At 30.0% G+C, this 23,843-nt stretch overlaps 1 protein-coding gene across 2 annotated transcripts; it reads left to right on the top strand.

Annotated features, from left to right (window-relative positions):
- The first annotated feature begins 593 nt into the window (after positions 1-593).
- On the top strand, positions 594-23,390 carry LOC123305723. 2 transcript variants are annotated; one of them, XM_044887524.1, is made up of 8 exons: positions 594-692; positions 7,079-8,079; positions 10,206-10,487; positions 10,604-10,897; positions 11,037-11,156; positions 11,282-11,352; positions 11,799-13,372; positions 23,360-23,390. In XM_044887524.1, the coding sequence occupies exons 1-8, from the start codon at positions 653-655 to the stop codon at positions 23,374-23,376; spliced, it is 3,399 nt and encodes a 1,132-aa protein (XP_044743459.1). In that variant the 5' UTR covers positions 594-652; the 3' UTR covers positions 23,377-23,390. The 2 variants fall into 2 exon arrangements, with proteins under 2 accessions (XP_044743459.1, XP_044743458.1); XM_044887523.1 differs by lacking the exon at positions 23,360-23,390 and having other exon boundaries at positions 11,285-11,352; positions 11,799-13,631.
- The last annotated feature ends 453 nt before the right edge of the window (positions 23,391-23,843 follow it).

The following is a 23,843-nucleotide window of genomic DNA, read 5'->3' as shown; positions in this document are numbered from 1 at the left end:
ATTGGCTAAGCACTAATCACTTGATCGAGGCAGATTGGCTAAGCACTAATCACTTGATCGAAACAGCAGTGTGCAGGCCGTCACCAAATTAGCAACAAGTAACATATACGATTGACCAATTCATACTGACGATGACTACATGGTAGTTGAAATACGTAATTATATAATACAAAACATGATTTAGAAAATTGGGGAAAAATTGAAATTTAATTTTACAAGTAGTTTCAATATTTCTTCTCCAAGAACATGATTGTTAACAAATTTTCCGAAGTTTGCATCTCCTAAACTTTTGACCCATATTTAATATAAGAACTACACCCTGTAATATCGAAGTACGTTGTGACAACTCTCAGAGGACTTAGCAGGAGTATTTTCTATGTGATATGAAATCAATTGCATTTGATATCTGGGTTGAATGCTACAAAAAAATATCTCTTGTGAGCTACCATCAAACTTTACTTTTAAATTTAATTTAAAATTTCTTGTTTCAGCTCATGAAAAATTAACATGGCGAACGGTTGGTCGAATTTCGGGGCGTTCAGTACATTTGGATACAATTGTATGGCCGGGTGGTGACATTGTTGTATCCGGATTATCGACACGTCCACGTAGTGTATTTCGAGTTGTGACCGCATTGGCACCACCTTTCGTTATGGAAAGTGAATTGGATGAAGATGGTCAATGCTTACGTGGTAAGTTAAGGATCACTTTTAAGCTTTAATTTTGAATGGAATTCTGAAAAATCAAAATCTCTAAGAAGATTATTTAGTTCAATAAAATGGAGATTTAAACTACTATCAACTTGGAAGCCGGCATTTTCGAATATAACTTTGAAGTATACATAGTTAAAAAATATTGAATCCTATTAAGGGAGTAAGAACACATTAAAAACTACCCCCAAAATTACTTTTTGAAAATCTCGAAAACATACGAAGATATGGAAAAAGTTTTGAATAAATCACTTTTGACGCATTTGCAATGGAAACTGAGATATTGGCAATAAATAAATATATTTGACACCGAATTGTTCATTACCACGTAGTTTTGGGGTTTTTTCCTTTTTTCTGGAGGGAAATCTTTTCATATTTTATGCGGCTGAGCTATAAATTAGATTTGTTTCTTGCAAATATTTCGGATTCTATTGAAAATACTCCAAAATTGATTAGGGATTAAAAGTGATTTTGAATGATTTTCAACTTATCAATATTTTTTAACAATTAATACTGCAAATAAAATTTCAAAACGAACTTACTTTGGATACTTTTTTTGTCCAGTCCCCATTCGAAAAACTCGCGACAAGAAAATTAGTTCCAAAATTGATGCGTTTTTATTTGGAATTTAGGCAAAATTAGATCAGAAATGATAGATTCAGGGGAAAAATAGACTCAAAAATAGAACCCGGAAAAAGAGTAACTGACAAGAATGCATTCGATAGTAATGAGTGTTAAAATATTACTAAAATCGTAAATTTTCGATCAATGATACTATTTTTTCATATTAACGAAGAAAATATCGCGTGAATAATGTTTACGAAAATATCTCCGTTTTCTGTAATAGTATCCCATTTTAGAACGCAAGGGATAAAAACTTCAGAACACAACCAATTCCTTTATAGTCGACAAACTTCAACCCAATCAACGCGCAATTAGGCTAGGTTAGGCTAGGTTATATTGGCTGTCCACGAAGGACACACTTAGGCTATAGAGCCATTTGTGATACCATATATCTGTTTTACCACCTTTCCGCTGATAATTTCATTTATCAGTTCCTCAATTTCAGAGACTGAGTGCACCTCCTTCATGCATATACCATGCACTACGCAAGCCTACCACAACTCTTAATTAAATTAATTTATGGGCTTATTACTTTACAGAGCTTTCAAAATCGTACACTTCACTGTCCTACCCTATACCCTATAGTCAGTGAATAAACAAAATTATCAATTTTTGTCATACCTGTAGCTCTCAAATTAGGGCTCAGATCCAAATTTGGAAAAGAGTTTTTTTGTTGCTCTTGATGAGCTTATTTTGGAAAATTAGGTTTCTGCAGTTAATAACAGAACACTTTGTATATTATTATTATTATATTTTCATCAGTTGTGTTTAGGAAATCTTGAAAGAAAACAAAATATCGAACGATTTTTATTTTTCTGTATTTGTTTTCTGTTGTTGTTTGTAAAGATTTTCTTTTCTTTCATTTCATTTATTTATATTATATCACAAATTAGATGAAATTTATCTTAGTCATAATCATAAAGTGAGCCTTCTGTTGTTTAGTTCTGTGTTATATTTTGTTCTGGGTATTATATATGAGGCGTAAAAATATACGACGAGTAACGAACACTAGATACATGAAAAATATAATCCTATATAGAAAATATCATTTTAATACCATGTTGGCCGCCATATGTTTAGGTCTATGTGTAATATCAGCACGTGTAACATACAAATGTGAATTATGTACCTAAAGCTTAAAAAGACGCTAATACAGAGTGTTTAGAATAAATCATGTAGCTTAAACTCCAGCGACTCATCCTAAATAACTTAATTAGAAGCGGAAAAGCGTTCCTCCCTCAATCTTTAATGGAGGGAGGAACGTACTTGTCATACTACAAGATAGATATGGTCTGAGTACGTTTCAAAGATCTTTTATCACTTCCAAGAGCCTCTATTAGCAAAATTGTTGCGACTATTACAGGAGACTGGCTAGGCGGCAGGCACGCTAAACGCCTGTGCCTCACAGTGTATCATGAATACTTCAGGAGCAGTCACAGTGAGGAGGGGAAATAAACGATATTTCACCTTCTCTGTCACGGTCCAGCTCTTGCTACGAGAAGGTGGACTCACTTGAGCCAGTCTTTCTTTGACCATCTCTCCCCTGAAGTCCGTTGACGTCAAAGCACTCCTGCTAGTCCTAAAGAGCTTCAAATAGTTCATGAAGTAGTGGCCGGGGATTTACTCGTGACAGTAAAAATGCACTTACATGGATTTTGAAATTTCGCATATGAATCAATGCTATTTAACGATAGGTACAATATGGACTAGGTGTGTCAGGATTAATTCTGGCAGAAATATTCTTTTTTAATTTTTAATCATTACTAGTGTTTTGCACTTTCATGGAAATTAATTTGTAAAAGAACATTTTATTGCAAATTTTATCTATTTCCGGAAAAATTTGATGTGTTCTGTCTGTCACACCGATTTTTAATATATAAAGCCAATAAAAAGTTTACTCTAATCGCGGAATTACTTTTTTTTTAAATTGTTCGTTTCGAGTTCTACTTTCTCGAAATATCTCGGTGTGACAGCTCAAAACTTGGACAAAATATCTGTCCAACCAGTAAAAAATATAAAAAATTCGGGGAAAAAAATTATTCTGACGGGATAAACCCTAGCACGCCTAGTCCATATTGTACCTATCTTTCATATGCGAGATTTCGAAGGCTTTTTATACCCTGTATATATGAATTATATATCAAGGTATACTAAATTTAGTCCCAAGTTTATAACGCCTGAAACTATTGATGCTACTAACACATTTTTTGTATAGGTGTCTATAAAATCATCTAAATACTTCATTTCCTGTTATCTGTCTGCCTGCCTTTCCGCCTGTCAACACGATAACTCCAAAACCAGTGCCGGATTCACGGGGGGGTGGGGTTGTTAGTTTTGGGTTCAAACAAAAATGAATCAATATCGACCCATTTTTTAGAACTTTTGTATAGAATTAATTAAACAAAAAGTAACTATTGAAGCAGCTGACTTCCGCCAATACGATCATGCGCATTCAAAACTATGCTCAGTAATTGTGTTTCTCTGTCAGCTGTTTGAATATTGTATTATTGTCTTTGTTTATCTTCTCTGTGAAGCAAAAATGTACACATTTGGTATACGTTGGGCCTATATCTAGTAAAACATATTATCTAAGATTTTACTAACTGATGTCGCCCTATGATCTCAGTTGGTTTAGGCGTAACCAATTCCGTCCACGGTATGCTCAGGGTTGCGGGTTCGATTCCCGACGTCGCAACAAAATTAATTTAATTAATAGTTGTGATGGGCTGGCGTAGTGCATGAAGGAGGTGCACTCAGCCTCTGAAATTGAGGAGCTGATAAATGAAATTATCAGCGGAAAGGTGGTAAAACACAAATATGGTATCACAAAGGTTCTCTATAGTCTAAATGTGTCCTTCGTGCACAGCCAATATAACTTAAACCTAACCTACTAACTGACATTAAGAAATACAACTTATTTTAGGTCAAATAGTTAACCAATGTAAAATAAAAATTCATTTAAATTAAACTTGGCAAAGGTAATTGTGGTTCGATACCTATTACATGCAGGTAAATAAATGTGTTCGTTTTAGTGTGAGTCTATAATGTCTGTCGTCCATTCTCAAGATATCACAACATATTATAACCTCTGACATTTCCAGTCTATGTGGTTTTATACCTACGATGACCGTCATTGAATCCTGGTTAATTTATAATAAAATATTGTACTAACAAAGTTATTTTAGTAAATCCAGTAATCCAGTTATGTTTTCTCTTGTAGAAATAAAAAGGACTAAACTGTATATCAGACTTGGATAAAGCTCTGTTTTGATATGATATATACTTGTAAACGCAAAAAATGAAACATTATTTAGGCTGTTTGAGCAAGTACGATAAATATTTACTTTTTGCGGTTAATGACAGTTCAAAGTCCCTTGATCACAATAAATACAGTTTTGAAGCCTCTTGCATGGTGAAATTTAGAATTATTTCATTTTAAAATTGTGATTTTTAACACTGTACCACCGTAGGAAAGAACACTCAATAATATTAACTGTACAAAAATTAATCCGTGTAACAACAAGTGAAAACAAACAATTGACTGAGTTAATTGTTTGTTTTCACTTGTTACAAATACATACATGTCACACATATATAACTGATATTCCCATATAATACGTACTATAAAATTTGCGCTGTCACGGGTAAACAGTGATGTTTACGAAAAAAATCCAGACCAATTCACCGATGTTGCTCATTTACGAACTCGACCTAATTTTTTACGTCCTAAGCACGCTATAAAAATTTCAGCTTGATATCTCTTTTCGTTTTTGCTTGATATCATGATGACAGACGGACAGACAGACGACAGACAGGCAGACAACCAGAAATGGACTAATTAAGTGATTTTATGAACACCTATAACAAAATTTTGTTCACAGTATCAATATTTTTAAGCGTTACAAACTTGGGACTAAACTTAGTATACCTTGGTATATTTCATATACATGGTATAAAAAAAAAACATTTCTTTTCGGCGCTTTTCAAAAAGAAAACATAATAACACTTTGATTTTTTACGCTTTTTTGATATTTTTAGAGGTTTTTTTTACATTTAAGTCATACAAATTGCCTAGTTTACGATATTTGTAGAGCATTTTCTTACATTTACAACATACATTGTCTAGTTGACTAGTTGACTAGTTGACTAGTCTCGTGGTAGCCGAACCACTTTAATCTTTCAATTATAAAATGGAATTTATTTTAAGGAATTATTGTTCTGAACGTGAGCAACATTTTAACGAAATTTTGTCCATTTGGCGCTCTATGTCGACTCAGTTGATGGACCTTATGGTTCCATGTTCTCTCTGCCAATAATTTAGATACGATTTCCAATTTTTATACCGTTTAGTGTATCATTACTATGTGTATAATGTTAGTTAGCAGTGTAAAAAAAATGAGGTCCATTCAAAGTTTATCATTGTATATGATCTTAATACGTGTTATGTATCCATTTTATTTGTGCTAGCCAACCTCACAAAACCTCATTGTTATAGCCACATTTAATTTCCGTTTTATCAATATGTTTTTTTATACCATGTATATATGAAATATACATATTATACCATGTATATATGAAATATACATAGTATTATAAGTTTAGTCCCAAGTTTGTAACGCCTAAAAATATTGATGCTACAAAAAAAAAATTGGTATAGGTGTTCATAAAATCACCTAATTAATCCATTTCCGGTTGTCCGTCCGTCCGTCCGTCCGTCCGGCCGTCCGGCCGTCCGTCCGTCCGTCTGTGGTCACGATTACTCAAAAACGAAAAGAGATATCAAGCTGAAATTTTTACAGCGTGCTTAGGACGTAAAAAGTGAGGTCAAGTTCGTAAATGAGCAACATGGGTCAATTGGGTCATGGGTCCGTAGTACCCATCTTGTAAACCGTTAGAGATAGAATAAAAGTTTAAATGTAAAAAATGTTCCTTACAAAAAAATAAACAACTTTTGTTTGAAACATTTTTTTGTAAACATCACTGTTTACCCACGAGGGCGTTAATTAGGTACAAATTTTATAGTATGTATTAATAATATAGGAATATCAAAGTGAATATCTTTTGTTATTTACATGACGTCAAAAAAAAACAAACGATTGCGCATCAACACTTGCGCATTATATGAGAATATCAGTTAAATATGTCAGATATGTATGTATGTGAAATGTTATCAACACTGCCTATACATGGTATTTCAACAATTAACTCAACAATTGTTTGTTTTCACTTGTTTTAAACATATTTTTAGTTTAGTTATTTCTACTACATACTTGAGCATTGTATGAAAACTATTTAGTTTTTAAGATCCCATATTGTTATTTTACCCGTCAGCACTCGCGTAAAATATTTCGCGCATTAAATATCCTTTTAACATTGTAAATCATAACCTCTACATAATTTTATAGAAGTTAATTTCATTTTAATTATTTTCACCATATTTCTATTCCATACTCAATTAAATCAATTATTGTTTTATGAGAGTCTTCTCTAAGTGACACCTACTAATTTAATGAATTTGATAGGTTTGTGAATTCATAAATCTTTCTATTTTCCCATAGGCACATCTCCCGAATCTGGCCTCATATCGAAATTAGGTAAAGAGCTTTTTTGTTTGTCTTTATGAGCTTATTCTGTAGGCCAACGATCTGCAGTTAATAACAGAACGCCCTGTATAATGGAAATTCTTGAAATTTCTAAAAGTGGTTTCAGAAAAAAAAAACTAATTTGTTTTCTTTTAATTCCAGGTTTACCGTGTCATCGAGTCTTAACATCCGATAAAGACAATTTAACATTGGTCTTCAACGAAATGGAAACACACGAACGTTTAGAAGAAGAGGAAGATGAAAATTCTGGCTCGACTAATCCATTTGACTTTCGACATTCATCCACACCGAATGATTACATCGATAAAAATGGATTTCTACCATTCCAACGTTATAAATACCGTACAAATTGTTGTTATGGTCTAGCAATGGATCTCCTCGAAAATATTGCACAAGAGCTCGAATTTGATTTTCGTTTATATATTGTGGCTGATGGATTATTTGGAACACAAATACGCACAAAAAAATCGAAACGTGATTTATCGATACTCACGAAAAAATCATTAAAATCACGATATTTCCGTGATGGAATTTATAAACATTTCGGTAAAGAATTTCGTCAATCGATTGATGATTTCGAAGATGATGAAAATGACGAGGATTATGATAATACGAATGTGAAATGGAATGGAATTGTTGGTGATTTAGTTTCGGGAGCGGCACACATGAGTTTTGCTGCGTTAAGTGTATCGAGTATACGATCGGAAGTGATTGATTTTAGTGCTCCATTCTTTTTTAGTGGTGTGTCATTTTTAGCGGCACCCCAGCAAAAAACTGAAATACCATTATTTTCATTTTTACTACCATTTTCCACGGAATTATGGATCGCAATATTTACAAGTTTAAATATTACAGCGATTGCCGTGGCTGTTTATGAATGGTTATCACCGTTTGGTTTGAATCCGTGGGGTCGACAACGATCGAAAAATTTTAGTATGAGTTCAGCGTTATGGGTGATGTGGGGTTTGTTGTGTGGACATCTGGTGGCATTTAAAGCACCTAAAAGTTGGCCTAATAAATTTTTAATTAATGTTTGGGGTGGGTTTTCTGTTATCTTTGTTGCTAGTTACACTGCCAATATTGCAGCCTTAATTGCTGGATTATTTTTTCATAATGCTGTCAGCAATTATCACGATCGAAGTGTAAGTACCGTTTCTCATGCCAATAATTTTTATACCCCCCTCACAGGATACAGCTTCTATCTCTGCAATATTAAAAACCAATTTATACCTTAGTTTTTGAAATGGATGAGTTTTGACCTCTCAATTTTCCGTATTCGCAGCGAGTAACCTAGCCACTCTATAATCATCTCTATATTGAAGATAAGTTTATCAATCGTTTAAATTTCAGCAATATTTACCTGGATTTCCAGAAAAGAACCCTGGCTAACGGGGCTGGCGGAGAGCATGAATTAAGGCTATATAACGATGGCTAATAATTCTTCTAAAATTCTTCATAAAAAATTTTATTTCAAAAAGAAAATTAAATTTCCCATTTTTAGTATATTATCAAAATTAGCAATTTTACAAAAAATTTCCTTCAACTAAATACATTACAAGAAATTTTCTTACGAAAATTGAAAGCTAATGGCTAATAATACCATTTCACTGAGGGAAAATTAGAATACAAAATGTTCTGTTTTATTACGTCCATATACAGATTATAATGTGGTATATACTAAAGAGGTTTTGTGTATCCGATATTAAAAATTTTCATACGATTTTTAATGAAATTTTGAAAATTGAATTTGATCCACTTCACAGTTTCCGTTTTAGCTCAAATTTTGCAGTCATATGTCAATAGAATGACAATACATTTTCATCGCAAGCATAATCTCAGTTTTTCGTCGCTTTCACCATATTTGAAACTGTTTTAGTTTTACATTAAACATTTTTATAAAAACAATTTTTAAGGGGTAAGCTCGCAAACCCAAATTTCAGTCCAAAACCCAAAATGCTGGTCGGAATTATCTTCTACTTTCCGATTTAATGTTATCAGCGAAAAACAATAGTTTTCCAACTTTTCAAAAACACCGATAAAAAAGATCGTTTCGTGGCAAATTGTAGTGCATCATTTTTGGATTTTTGTTTTTGATAACATTACGAACCCATCCCTCATGATCACGAAGTGTGTACCTCAAAAAAGTTGGCCTATAAATTGAGAGAGTCTGAACTATTAAATTTTTTCTCGATATCACTTTGTCGTTCATGTGCAATCATTCTGAATTACTCTGTATAGTATTAACTTGATTATAGACATAGAGGTCGTATGACGTTCTCGCCTGCTATTTTCATTAATATATTTTTCTAATTATGATTATTCACGTTGAGTTTTCTTTCTCCCCTAAGCAGTTTATGTTTCATATTAAAAATAGAAAGTGTAGGTATATTATTAATTTCCCTGGGGCAAGGAAAAAAACTCTGAAACGAAACACAGAAATGGAAAAGAAATGTAGGTACCTCGAACTAGAAACTTTTTTATACGATAAAATTATTGTATGGGGAACAAATTATTGAAATATTTTTTTTTTTTCGTAATTAAGAATTGTATCTATCTCTGTGTGGTAATTTAAATTATATATACAGAGTGTTCAAAAAGTTCGAGACCATGATAAAATTTATGTGGCCTTGGACTTGAACTTTAACCTTTAAAATTCTGATACCGATTTCGATTAGTTAACAAATGGGTGTAGTTACCTATACTGGCTTATCTGTTCATATGATATGAACAGATCTACACAAATCTATTAACCAGTCGAAATTGGTATCAGAAGATAATTTAATTACAAAAATAAAAGTATAGGCTTGCCAGAAAAAACCGTTCATGGAAAAAATTGATAAAACTAGACATGAACACTTTTCGATAGAAAAATATGTCTCATCTGGTTATCAGATGGGTGAAGATCGACCTTACACGGGCTCTTGTACTATACAAAAAGAATTATATCAAATATGATGAAAGCGATGTGAAAACCAGGTTCTGCTTACCACAAAAATGTATCTTCTGATTTACATTTGTAATTCGTATTCTTCTCTACAAACTATATAATTTGATACCTTTTTCATGGGAGTAGTTAAAAAGTATGGCAGACCACTCAAGTCCGCCATCTTGAGTGGTCTGCCATATTGGATTTAGAATGACGTCACTAAGCTAACAATACATTATCATCCAAACTAAACGTATTGAAGATAGTTTATTTAAAACTCAGCAAGGTTTAACCCGGACATACAAACTTAAAAACAATAAATTTTGTATTCCATTCTTGCAGCTATTAAGTCAAAAAGTCGGTGCACCAATGTCCTCAGCAGCCGAATATTATGTACAACGTGCAAATCGACATTTATGGGACCATATGTCAAAATATAGATTAGAAAATGTTGAAGAAGGTGTACGAAAATTACGTAATGGATCATTGGATATACTAATTGCTGACACACCGATTTTAGATTATTATCGTGCAACAGATCATGGATGTAAATTACAAAAAATTGGGGATACAATTAATGAAGATGCTTACGGTGTTGGAATGACTAAAGGCTTCCCTTTGAAGGTAATCAATTCACTAACGTTTTTATGAATCTTTTATTTATAAATTATTATATTTATTAATTACCGAAGAAGTATAACTTCCTAAAAACTGTATAACCTTCTTTTTATAATTCGTAGGATAGTATTTCGGCAGTAATTGCAAAATATTCCAGTAATGGTTACATGGATATCTTACAAGAAAAATGGTACGGGGGATTACCCTGTTTTAAATTAGCTACGGATATGGCTCAACCCAGACCATTAGGTGTGGCTGCCGTAGCTGGAGTTTTTATTTCTCTTGGTGTTGGAATGTTAGTTGGATGTGTAATACTTATTGTCGAACATCTATTTTATCGATATACATTACCCATATTACGACATAAACCGAAAGGTACTATATGGCGTAGCCGAAACATAATGTTCTTCAGTCAGGTAATTATTAAACTGTTCATTCAAAAACAATATTTTCTAGAAACGACTGAACCGATTTACATCTATCATGCCATCAAAATCATTCTGGTGTCTGGATTCGTTTCATATCTCCTTTCAAATCGAAAATTTTATGTTACAGAAATTATACCGTTTTATAAACTGCGTGGAATTGGTATCGCCACATCATGCTGCCAGAGAATTGGTACATACAATAAGACAAGGACAAATAACTAGTCTCTTCCAGAAAAGTGTAAAAAGGGTTTGTGTTAGATTCTATAAATGTAGTTAGAATAGAAACGTATTTAGTTTAGACCCCTTTCCCTTACATGTTCATTTAAGAGTTTACATTACTTGTGTTTGCTGTGATTAATTTATTTGTTTCAGAAGGAACACGAACAGCGTCGGCGTAGAAAGAGCAAAGCACAATTTTTCGAGATGATACAAGAAATTCGAAGGTAAGCAGATATCTTTTTCCGTTCATAAATTTTCACCAAGGAAGCCCTCAGAAGGAAAAATAAACATTCGATATACATTTCCACACTTTTATCTTGAATGGTATCAATTATATTTATTTTGAAATCATCTTTGGCTTGAGAATCATTAGCGCAGAGGTAGATCTATGTCTTCAAATATCTTCAAAGAAAAAAATCTGCTTTACAAGAGATTATTAGACTATCAAACCTTTCAAATATCAAAGATTTCGAGATTTTCATTACTCGAAATGTTCTTATTGGCCTGATGTCGAAATGTAAGGCATTCTATAAAAATGACGGCACATTTAAAATTAACCACGAAAATGGAGAAGCACACCACATAATCGCTCTCCAGCTTTGAAATAAGGCCATTCAAAATAAAACTTCTCTACTTAATAATGACAAATCTTTTTCTCCAATTGTTTTAGGGTGCAGCAAGAAGAACGCGATCTATCCACATTAGAATCCGTCACGGAAATGGAAATTGAGGAGGATCCAGATGAAGAAGACTTAGCCTCAGGTGATGAAAAACGTTCAAAATTAAGTCCAAATATATTACGACGTCATTTTAGACGTTCAAATCCAAAAATTGACACCACATCACCAAACATTATAAAATCACCAGCGAAACGTCTTTTTGTTAAACAATTGTTCAGTCCACGGGCAAAAATGAAACAATCGAAAAGTTCAAGTACATTGAATGTACGCCGATTTAGTACGGATAGCGTGCTGTCAAACACATTCAACACAAGCACTGCGGTCGGTAGACGATTAAGTCGTGATCCATCATTCTTACAAAGTAGTCCACCAGACATAAACAGTAGACGATCCAGTTATTTAGATGTCGTTGGTGGACAAAAGTTAAGTGCTGTCAAAAGTCCTGTACTATCCATAGAAAATATTTCTGATTGTAGTTTATCAGATAATCCAATGGATATGGTTCGTAAACTATCTGATGTAGAAAGTATTGGTAGAAAATTAGCGACATTACCCAAATACACAAACAAATCGACATTAAATGTTTTAGATAATGATTTGATTCGACGTAAAAGTGATATCATTTTATCGTCCAACAATAAATTTGGATCAACAGAGATTGTGCCAATTGAAACAGCGAAGAGTGTCCATAATATCCCGGATTCAACGACCAGTAAACAAGATCATGACGAAATACAATTAAGTGTGGCCAAAACATTATCGAATGATGAAATCATGCGTAGAAATCAGATGACAATTCAACAATTACAGAATAAACTAAAAACTCCAAAACCAAGTACGTCACAGCCGCAAAAGAATAATCAAACAAATCCACATATACGAATTGAAATTGAAGATACATCAAAACCACCCTCAGGACCTCCGCCTTTAGCTCCTAAACCTAAAAAAATCAAACAGCGTCATAGAAGTTTAGGTGATCATCATAATACACAAAATCAAAATAAGCATCAAAAATTAGAAGGGCATTCTCAATCATTAGATTCAAGTCATCCTCCAAAATCATCTCCCGAAGCGAAAAAACCTTCACGATTATCGAATCCATCACAAAATCGACGTCCTTCATCAAGTCGATCATCTAGCTTAGAAAAATCTCGACCACCGCCAACGTCGAGTCGAACAACTAGCTTAGATCAATCTCAACCCCATCATTCCGTTCCAACGCGAACATCAAGTTTAGATACATCCCAAGCACATCATCCCACACCATCAACTCGAACTTCTAGTTTGGATAAATCTCAATCTCGTCCACCACCATCAAATCGTACATCCAGCTTAGATAAATCTCAATCGCGTCCTCCATCAAATCGTACATCTAGTCTAGATAAATCTCAATCACGTCCCCCATCAAGTCGGACATCAAGTTTAGATAAATCACAAAATCGTCGAACCACAAGCTTAGATAAATCAGACGGTAGAAGATCTCGAAGAAATTCATCACGATGCGAAGAGCATGATTTACCACCAGCGCCACCACCACCAAATTGTAGTCCACGTAACTCGAACGGTAAGTCCCCATTAGAACGTTTATCGAAAGATGAACTTGTATTATTATGGCGAAGTTCTGAATCAGAATTACGTAGCCATTTATTAAAAGCATTACGCGACAAAGATGTGGATGATCCACCTTGAATTCAATTCGATAGTGTATTCAATTATATTTTATACTTTTTAAGGCTCGAAATTGCCTTGTGAAGCGAATTGAATTATTTTGAACGTTTCACCATATTGATGAAAACAATTTTATAGCGTGCGCGATTTCATATAGGTACTGTGTTTTGGGTCGAAAACCACACACATATTAAGCAAAAGAAAATTCATTAAAAAATACATCCAAGAATTTAAATATAATTAACAAAAAAAAAAATTAATTAGGTTATGTTTTAAAACATCAAAACAATTAATAGTTTAATTGATCTTTACTATTTACCTAATAACTTGGCATTAAAATACGCAAAATATTATAAAATTTATTAAGTAACGTAAATAATTACTAGTTTAAACTAATTGACATTAGCGAAAACAGTATTAAATTGTAAAACAAACTCATATTTTTTTAAACCAAATTTTATTCAGTTTTTTAACCTCACTTTATTGACTTTACTTTTATAACATCACAAAGTGACAGATAAAAAGATACATAACCAAAGAAAAAAATCACTTTTAAGAGTCCATTAAGTGAGTACACCTATCTAATATTTATTTTTAAGAATATATATTTATAATTGTTATGTAAATTTGCAAAAATTTAATTTAATCCACATTAAATATTTAACTCTATAAAATATATTTTCATTAAATTGGAAAAATTGAATTTAAATAAAGTAGATCTGTACCTGCACTTTAGTAACAAACAAAAAAAACACTATTTTTATTATCATCTATTTATTAAACACTCTTAAAATTTTATTTTTCAAATTAATTCAAAAAAATTATCCGAAGTGTCACAAAAATATTTAGGTTATGTATTGTGAAAATTAGTTAGAAAATTATGAAAAAAAATGAAATAATAATCGTTCTTATGACTAGAAAATGTGACAAAACAAAGCTTTAAATCATTTAAAAGAAAATAAATTAGATAAAAGTGAATATAATTAAAAGGTTAATTAACTATTGACAATTAAAGTCAAATATTATAGATGATAGAATGTAGATGTTAGGTCAAGGGTTGAGTTTTAACGAATTACATGGAGATAAACGATCAGCGAATATATTTTAATAAAAATGTCTTTGTAATATGGCTCTTGTCCAATATCTTCGACTTTAGTTCAGTTAAATCCATTATATATGAGAATAGATTTATGTATACGCAAATAAGATTGAAATATATCATGAATAAAAAAACTCATATAATGGGTTTTAGATTTTAACACCAGATGTCAGTACGTTTAATTGTCAATAGTCTATATTTTATTTAAATTTCAATTGGAAACTATGCCGTCAAATATGTATGTTTTCATCGGGAATTATTTTTTCGTATTCGCTGACGAATTACAAATTAAATCCGCGACAATGCTCTTCCGAAGTGTGTTTTCTTTCCCATAAAAAATAAACTCAGAATTTAATAACTTTCAAAAACTTATAAAACTTGAAACTTGAACTTGAGGCAAAAAAGTCATTTGAAAAATTAAGCATTGAATTTTTAAGTATAAGAATAGTTAAAGCTTGACCACTTCCCGATATTTAACGACATTTTGAAAGTTCTCAAACTAAATTAACCTGTTTGAAATTTAAATAAAATTTATTTAAGAGAAGAAAAAAAATAGTAGCTAGCTTTAAAATTAAATTTTATGATGTCATAGATTCTAAAATTAAATAAAAATCTATCATTTGCAAATTTAAAAAAAAAATACATAATTTCCCACAATTATTGTCGCTCTTTCACAAAAAAAGTATTTGGTGATATAAATTAGTTGAAAACAAAATGAAAATAAAAAGATTCAAAAATATTTCTAGATTAAATAAGATTTATGAAAAGAAAAAAGTCATTTCTTCGTTAATGGGAATTACGTTTTTTAAAAATTTTGGCGTATATTCGTGCCAATCATCAAAGTAAAACCAAAAAAAGTCGACTCAAACGATAATCAAGGCTAATCTTCACGGAAGAGGATTTAGATTCTGTTAATACATTGCAAAACAAAGTTAATCTAATTAACGCGATAGCAGGAATGACCAAAAAATATGTTAAAATAAAATACTGCCAAAATTTTATGTAAATTAAATGAAAAAATAAAAAAAAATTATATGAATAATTAATTATACTTAATTTTAAAAAGAATTTACCATACATTAAGTTACATATTTTAACAAAATCGTAAAAAAAAACTATTTATATAATAAAAAATTAAAAATATATTAATTATAGACGTGATATTAAACGAAAAGTCTTATGCTGTTTTAACAAAAACAAGAATTTTGTAGTTTTATCTCTTCTCTTCATTTGAAGTAAGTGTTAAATTCGAAAGAAATACAATTTTGAAAAAAGAAAAAAATTGCGTAACGTATACAAAAAATTATAATAAAAAAACATAAAATAGACCAAAAAAATTATCATATTTTGAAAAATTAAATAAAACATAAAAAGTATTTAAAATAATAAGTGAGATAATTCACAAACTAAAAATTTAGGAAACAAAATTTATTTTATTTTTAAATTTTCAATAGTTTTATGTTCGAGACGCCATCTTTTAAATTCATTTATACGATAACAGCGCCACTAACGATAGTAACTGAAACCAATTGGAATAAATTTAAATTATATACGATTTCAATAAACAAGTTCCTCAGCCTAGATAAATAACTTAGACCCAGACAAAATTTTGCACTTGGCTTTATTCTCTCTGGTCTGACCTTTTCAATAAGCTCTCCCTTTCAGAACATAACTTATGGAACTATATTAGAACCTGGATGCTGGCGTTCAGAACTATATTTAATAATTCTAACATGCTCCCTAAAAATTGTTCTGCTTACTTGTTTTAGCTCAATTGGATGGAAAATTTTTAGAAAAAGAATCTTACTCAAAGTTTTAAATTTTGCTTACTAATCAAAAGTAAATTAATTGACTTCAAAGGTCTTTAAATTTTGATTGAAACGTAATTTTTTATTCATTTCAAAATTTAAATTTCTCTTACAAGAAAGTATACCAGACCTATCTTTTTGATCTGTAGGGACACGCGTCAACCGTTCGGTAATTTTAATTCGTTCGTGAGCAAAATTCTCATCACGCGAGTGCTGACAGGTTAAACTAACCGACAAATATTGAGTTAAATGTTTTTTTTTAAATTCCACTTTGAAACTAGAAAATACGACTTTACGAGTAAAATTTCGCCTTTCAACTCCATAATAGAAACTTTTTTCTTAAATATCCAGTTTTGTTTAATAGCGAAGCTCTTTTGCATTTAAAAAAATGGTTTGACTTTTTTTAATTTTGAGTTATTTAAAAAGTTAGGGTATTTTACATTATTTTAAACTAAATAAATTATATTGATAAAATAAAATAAAATAAATATATATATTTAAAATGAGAACTAAAAAAAAATTCTAGAAATTCTAGAAGAATACATATTTATATTTATTATGCATTTAGAAAAATGTCAATTTTAACGCAAGACGCATACACAAAACTAATTTTTCCGTCTAACTACAAAGAAAAAAAAATTATGAATTGTTGATACTTTAAAAGTTTATCATAAAAAATTAAATAAATATAACTAAGAATTTTATCTTCGAAACTCTATTAAATTAAATTAAATTCTATTTAAAAAAAAAAAAAAAAAACTTATAAATGCAAATTGCATTTTTTAAATTTCGCTTTCCAAAATAAATATCATAATAAAAAAAATAAATAAAACAAAAATTAACACCAATTTATTTAATTATAAAAAAATTTAAAAACTAAAAAAAAACTTCTTACTTAAATTAAAATATTTATTAAATAAATAAATTTAACAAAAATATATATACATATTATATATATATGACACAAAAATATATTTGAAAAAAATAAATTATTATTAATTTATAAGAAAATAAATATTATAATTATTTTCAAATTTAAAAAAAAAAAATAATAAATTTTAAAAAATACATAAAAAATTTTGTAAATATTGTACAAAGATAACAAAAAACATAAAATTAATATATCGATGGAATTATTATTAAAAAAATATTATTAAAAGACAAAAAATATTATAAACTTGAAAAAAAATTTGTAAACATAGAAGCGAAAAACTGTTGTTGAAAATATAATATTACGTAGAAAAAAAAACGTGTTTTTCAATTACCGTACCCTACTTACCCTCTTTAGCAATACAACAAAAGAAAAGGCAAATGAACTGATACCACCATTATGTCACTGTTAGATAAGCCAATCCAATCCAATAGGCACTACAGACCGGAGTGGGCTTTGGCCTCTTCGACCACTCTCTTCCAGATTGCTCGATCTCTCGCATCACCCAGGTTGTCGATAACTTGGTCCAACCATCTCAGTCGAAGCCTGCCTCTTCTTCGTGTAGCGTACACTTTGGCATGCAATATTTTCTTGGGTATCCTTCCTTCCTCCATTCTTTGCACCATCTGAGCCATTGTGATTTGTTAGATTAACCACTAACTACTAAACTTGATGATATCGCTGGTCATAATTTAAAATTAAGTTTCACAAGAAAATTTATAAGTAGTAGTTGCAATACCGCCATCTCGCGATTTAAAACTGGAAGTAGGACCCGTTTTAGTATCTAATTCTAATTTAGAATACCAGGTGGCAATATTTGAACTCACCATTTTTAAACGTCATTAAAAATCAGATCAACTCCGTCAACTGTCGATAATAATTCGTACTAATTAAAACACGAAGTGTATCCCTTTTCAGCAGTTCCATTTTAGATTACCAGAGATCACTTACCATTTTATCAATAATATCACTAAATATTTTTTACCAATTTAGATAATATTTTTTTACAGAGTAATTCCATCTGTGTTTTTACTCTGAGAGTTCTTTTCGTTTGAGACTGTTTTTAATAGAGATAATACTTACCTAGGATGGTTTTATTTGCTTAACACAGAGTAGATACTCTAGATGGCACTAGAATTTGTTTTTCCATGCAAACAATTTCCAGTACAGAGCAAAGAGAACTGTTTGTTCAACAACATCTATACTTTTCCTCCAAAAAAGTTTTCGGTGATAACATATTATTTTAACTTCAGTTCTGGAGTGCAGACGTAAAGGAGCACAATCTCTTATGACTGTTTCACCTCAAAAAGTGTCCGCGGAAAGGCGTAAATGACAGCAAAAGGCATTTTATATTAACTTGTCTATCCTTCTCTAGCAATTTTCTTAGATCTTTATCTTACTCTTATGACTTTGAGCAATTCTTTTAAAACTTACACTTTTGCTACAGCAGCGTAATTGTGGCGTTTCTTAACCATTGGATTGGCTATGAAGGTCTCCATGAATACAACGTCAAAGCTTCCCCTTTCTAGACCACAGGACGTAAACACTGAGTCTAATGTGAATGAGAAACGAATGAAATTTGGTTGATCCGAGTTCTTTATAATTTTAAGCGTTCTTAACTTAGACTTTTGAACTGACCTACTTGCGAGATTATCTTTTTCTAGGAGTTGGGAAATGTGTATAATTGTATACTCTGGCGTTTGATTCTCTTGGATTATTATTCCATCAGCCAGAGTTGCAAATTATCCAAATACAGTCGAAATGATCTATTTATTGTTACGCTTTAGAATTGAACCAAAATAGCAGAGATTATATGTCTTCGAGGGCTGTGGTTTTCCAGAAAATAAAAAAATATAAAGGATTTTGCATATTATACACAAATTTAATTTTTTCTTTAACACTAATTCACAAAATAATAGTTTATAATATGTATATTTTTATAATAATGTACATTGCAACAAATTAGCTCTATTCTACATAAATATAGAGAGTTTAATCATTAATTTTATGACGTTTAATATATAATTATTTATTCCAAGAGAAAAACGAAACAAAAAATTTATAACAAATAAAAAATCTTTTTTTTTCATTATAGATTACTTAAGTAGTACACGTCTGACGTCACAGGAAACAAATAGTGTGTAGTGACAGTTTACATAACCTTTAATTTCTTTTTGGATGACGTCAACACTTATGTAGTCCATTTAACTCAGATGAATACATTTTTTTTTTTCATCAAATGTGCGATATATTTAGAGTTATTAAAAGGATAGTACAGAGTTGTTTTTTTTTTGTCGGAAATAATAAACGAGATTTAACAACAAATTCTACTGTGACCATAACCTCAAATATACATGCCTGTCAAAAAAGAAATTTTAATTTTACAAACAAAAAATGAAACAAATGTATAAAAAAATCTTTTTGTATATGAGAGATTAAAATTTGACAGTAGCTGAAGTTGAAATTTATGTACAAAACGAATTTATAGTTGGATCAAAATGTGTTTTTTTGGTGAAATAGAACAATTAAGTTTTATATAAAGATGTTTTGAATTGAAAAAAGTACGATGGAAATAGCTTTAAAAAATGAGAAAATGATTTAAGACTTAGATTTTAAAACATTATCCATTTGGATTAAGAGCCAGGCCGAAAAAAATTCATTGAACTTACTAAAGCTGATCATTTGAGGATTGGTTATAGTAGTTGTGTACACACACATGCTGCAGTCAGCCAAGCGAACGATAGAACACGAATCAGATATATGCTTTGATTTTCGTGGTATTTAAACGAATTTACCAAAGCTGAAAATTGTTATACAAATAGTATACTGCATAAAAAATAACAGCTGTGACTGTCAGTCAGTTAAATGTTAAAACAGAGCTGGTCAGTCAGCCTTTATGTATGTACACTCACTGTCAGAAAAAGTGCCACAGTTAAAACATTCTAAGCGTACGCATCATATGTTATGTTATAATAGTAACACTTAGAATGTTTTAAAACGAGCATTTTTTGTGACATTGAGTATACAATAAATAAATAAGTTTCAGTTATTAAATACCACGACAATCATAACTTTATCTTATTTATTTATTGTACACACATTAGGGCTGACAGACCAGCTCTGTTCTAACATTTAACTGACTGGCAGTCATAACTGTTATTTATATGCAATATATAATTTGTATAACAATTTTCAGATTTGGTGAATTCGTTTAAATACCACGGAAATCAAAGCATATATCTGACTCGTGTTCTATCGTTCGCTTGACTGACCGCAGTATTTTTGGGTACACAACTACTATAACCCATTCTCAAATGATCAGCTTTAGTAAATTCAACAAATATTTTTTGACCTGGCTCTCCCATTAATTCGTTGTGTAATTTTTTTTTTTATGGAAATATTTTAAAATTATTTTCGTGAAATTAAAATATGTTTTCAGTACAACAAATTTTTGTTCGAAGCAAGGTGATGTTTTGATTTTTTTTTGACTTAGAGGCACAAAAAGTTTTTTTTTTTAGGATTAATTTAACGAACAATTATTTAATAGGTTGGTAATAGTTTTTCCACCAACTATATGACAATTTTAGTGAAAAATATTTTTATTTTTTTGTAAGTTTATAATATTTTTCGTATATATATAAGAAGGATTGTATGCAAGGGGTAAGTTTTTAGAGTCCTGATTTTTAAAAAACTTTTAAATTCTTTCGTTTACTAAAAATGTATCTAGAAAGGTTTTTTTTTTTGTGTAAGGTGTTCTTGCAAGTAATTGACTAAATTAGTTTACCTTATTGTAAATAGCATTTTTAGTAAAATTATTGTCAACTATTTTCTGGCAACTTTCATAATTAAGTAAGTTTTTTTTTTCTTCTCAACATGATTAGAATTTGAGTATATGTATCCATTTTATACACGCAGTTAAATGACATTTTTAGAATTTGAAATGATTTGTTTTCTAAAAAGCATTTTTTTTTTTTGTATACCACAATTATACAGCAATACATTTTTTTTAAACGATTAATATTATAATCGAAATCGATAAAATTAACAAATTTTTAGTACATCTACAATTATATACGATTTTTTTTTCTCCTATACTCGAATCATCTTAGAGTTTCACCTCGGAAGCTAACGGAATAAGCTGAAATTTTAAGCCAACCTTTATTTTGATAGTACAAACGTTGTCTCAAAAGTCAGATATGGTCACGTGTACGCCTCCTTTGATATTCAAGGTCAAAGGTTGCGAAAATCAGTTTTTTTGTGAATATCTCGTTTCTGTTGCCCTCATAATAAATGTTAATACGATTGACGTCAAATGAAACGAGATATTCACAATCTAAGGACGCGTGACCATATTTTGTGAATTTTGTGACAACATTTGCACCATGAAAATAAAGGTGCTTACCAAAATTCAGGTTACTGCGTTAGATTTCGAGGTTTACCACTTTTTTTTAACTAAGATGATCGGGTTACTAAGCAATTTTTCATTGGAATAAAATTGCAATTGACGATTGTTTTTTTACACTGACAATAATAACATGGTTTTTCTTTTCTTTTTTTTTTTTTGGTAAGTAAATGAAAGTTTTCTTTGCTAGTTAATAATTATATAACTCGTTAAATTTTTTATCACACAATATTTTCCTAGTGAACAGTTTTCAAAATTGTGTCATAACATGAAAAATGTCCGCTGGGCTAGAGATGTTTTATAAAATGAAATGAAAAATTAATAGGATTTATCCACCATTTTAATTTTTAACAAATAACAAATGAATAAAAATTTGGTCATATCTTAAAGCATTACTTTTGTCTTTTGCTAAAAGAATCTTGTTGGAAATTCAATGAAATTTACTTTTTTCCCGAGTAATTCATAACAAACAGTACAGATATTTAAACAAAAAATCGTAAGCCAACAAAATTAAATCTTCAAAACGAAAAATATTGACGTAATATTTAAAAAAAAGTGCATTTTAATGGCGTAATTTTGTGAGCGCATGCGCATTATATATATATGTCACTGTACTGTAGGATATTATGATTTTTTTTGTTCAGTTTATTTCGAAATGCATTCTTTTTACCAAATTTTTATATATGGATTCAAAAAGTATTAAAATTAATTTATGATTTTATTTCTAATCCGGTCCGGCTCGAAGGACCAAAATTGTAAATTACTATAACAGTCATAAGTAGTTTCGAATACCTTTTATATATCAAAATACTACCATAAAAATTTCTAAATTAATCTTAACACTTTTCGGTTTCAATTTGGGTACGAATTTTATTTTTCCTTAATTATATTATAATTAAATTACTGATAATTCCATGCAGTGGATTTAAATAAAAATAAATATAAAAAAAACTTTAAAATCAATTTCTATTGTCATAATTTTTTTTTTAATAGGTTTTTAGCCATTTTTATTAATTAATTAATAATTTTCTCACAATTTCACATCTATTTTTCAGTTATTATATTTTTTGACTACATTTTTTTGTTTATTTTTGTTTTTACATATGAATTAAAATTTATACGTAATCAATGCTATAAACATTATTTTATACCCCTAATAACTTTTCTTTGAAACTATAATTTTTTTTTTCGATTATATAAAGCTATTATATTTAGCTGTTTTATTTTTTATTTTTTTAATATTTAAAAACAAAAATATATATAAATATTTGTTCTTTATATAATTATATATATTATATACCTAAGACGTAGTTTTAGTAGTTAATGGAAGTGCAATTTAGTCTTGGTACTTCGATAATTCATTTATTTTTATTTCAAAAAATACTTGTTTTCATATATTCCATCAAAACAAAGTTTTTTTTTGAATAAAATTCAATGAATACAGTGCTGACATTTTTAGAAAAATATAATTACTAACAATTCATAAATGAATTTTATTATATGTTTAGGCCAATATGAGATTGTGCAAGTGTATCGGAAATATATTTGAATGATTGAGCTGATCCGGCTCGAAGGACCAGTGAAGTTAAGTACCATAACAGTAATAATAAGTAAAATATCTTCGAGCCGGATCTTCTTTTCAGAAGAAGATCCGGCTTGAAGTACCAGATGAAAAGACTTAATTATTTTCTTATTATAAACAATTTCTATTGCCAGTGATGTCTTATTAAAGAAGATCCGGCTCGAAGGACCAGAAAATGAAAAGACCTATTTATTTTGTTATTATTGACATTTTCTATTATCAGTGATATCATATTCGGTGACAGTTTAAGCAAAATCTTGCAATTTTTTCGAGACGAAATATTGTTTTTAATATAATTATCCAAATATTTTCCAATTGGCCAACATTATCTCATAATGAACTAATGTTTTTGAGTAACCATTTATAATATTATTTTTTTTGACTAATATTCTTTTGTTTTGTTTAAAATTGCTGCTGTAAGTTTTTCATTTACAGCTTGCAATTTTTTTTTTGTTTTACATATATGTCATTTCTCTAAATTATATGTATTATACAATAATTACACACATTATTGAATTTTTTCTATGGAAAAATTCGTAAAATGA

This window comes from Chrysoperla carnea, chromosome 1, assembly GCF_905475395.1.
Source record: "Chrysoperla carnea chromosome 1, inChrCarn1.1, whole genome shotgun sequence".
Classification (NCBI taxonomy): Eukaryota; Metazoa; Arthropoda; class Insecta; order Neuroptera; family Chrysopidae; genus Chrysoperla; species Chrysoperla carnea.
The sequence above is the reverse complement of the archived record's forward strand: the minus strand, read 5'-3'. Positions and strand labels throughout refer to the sequence as shown.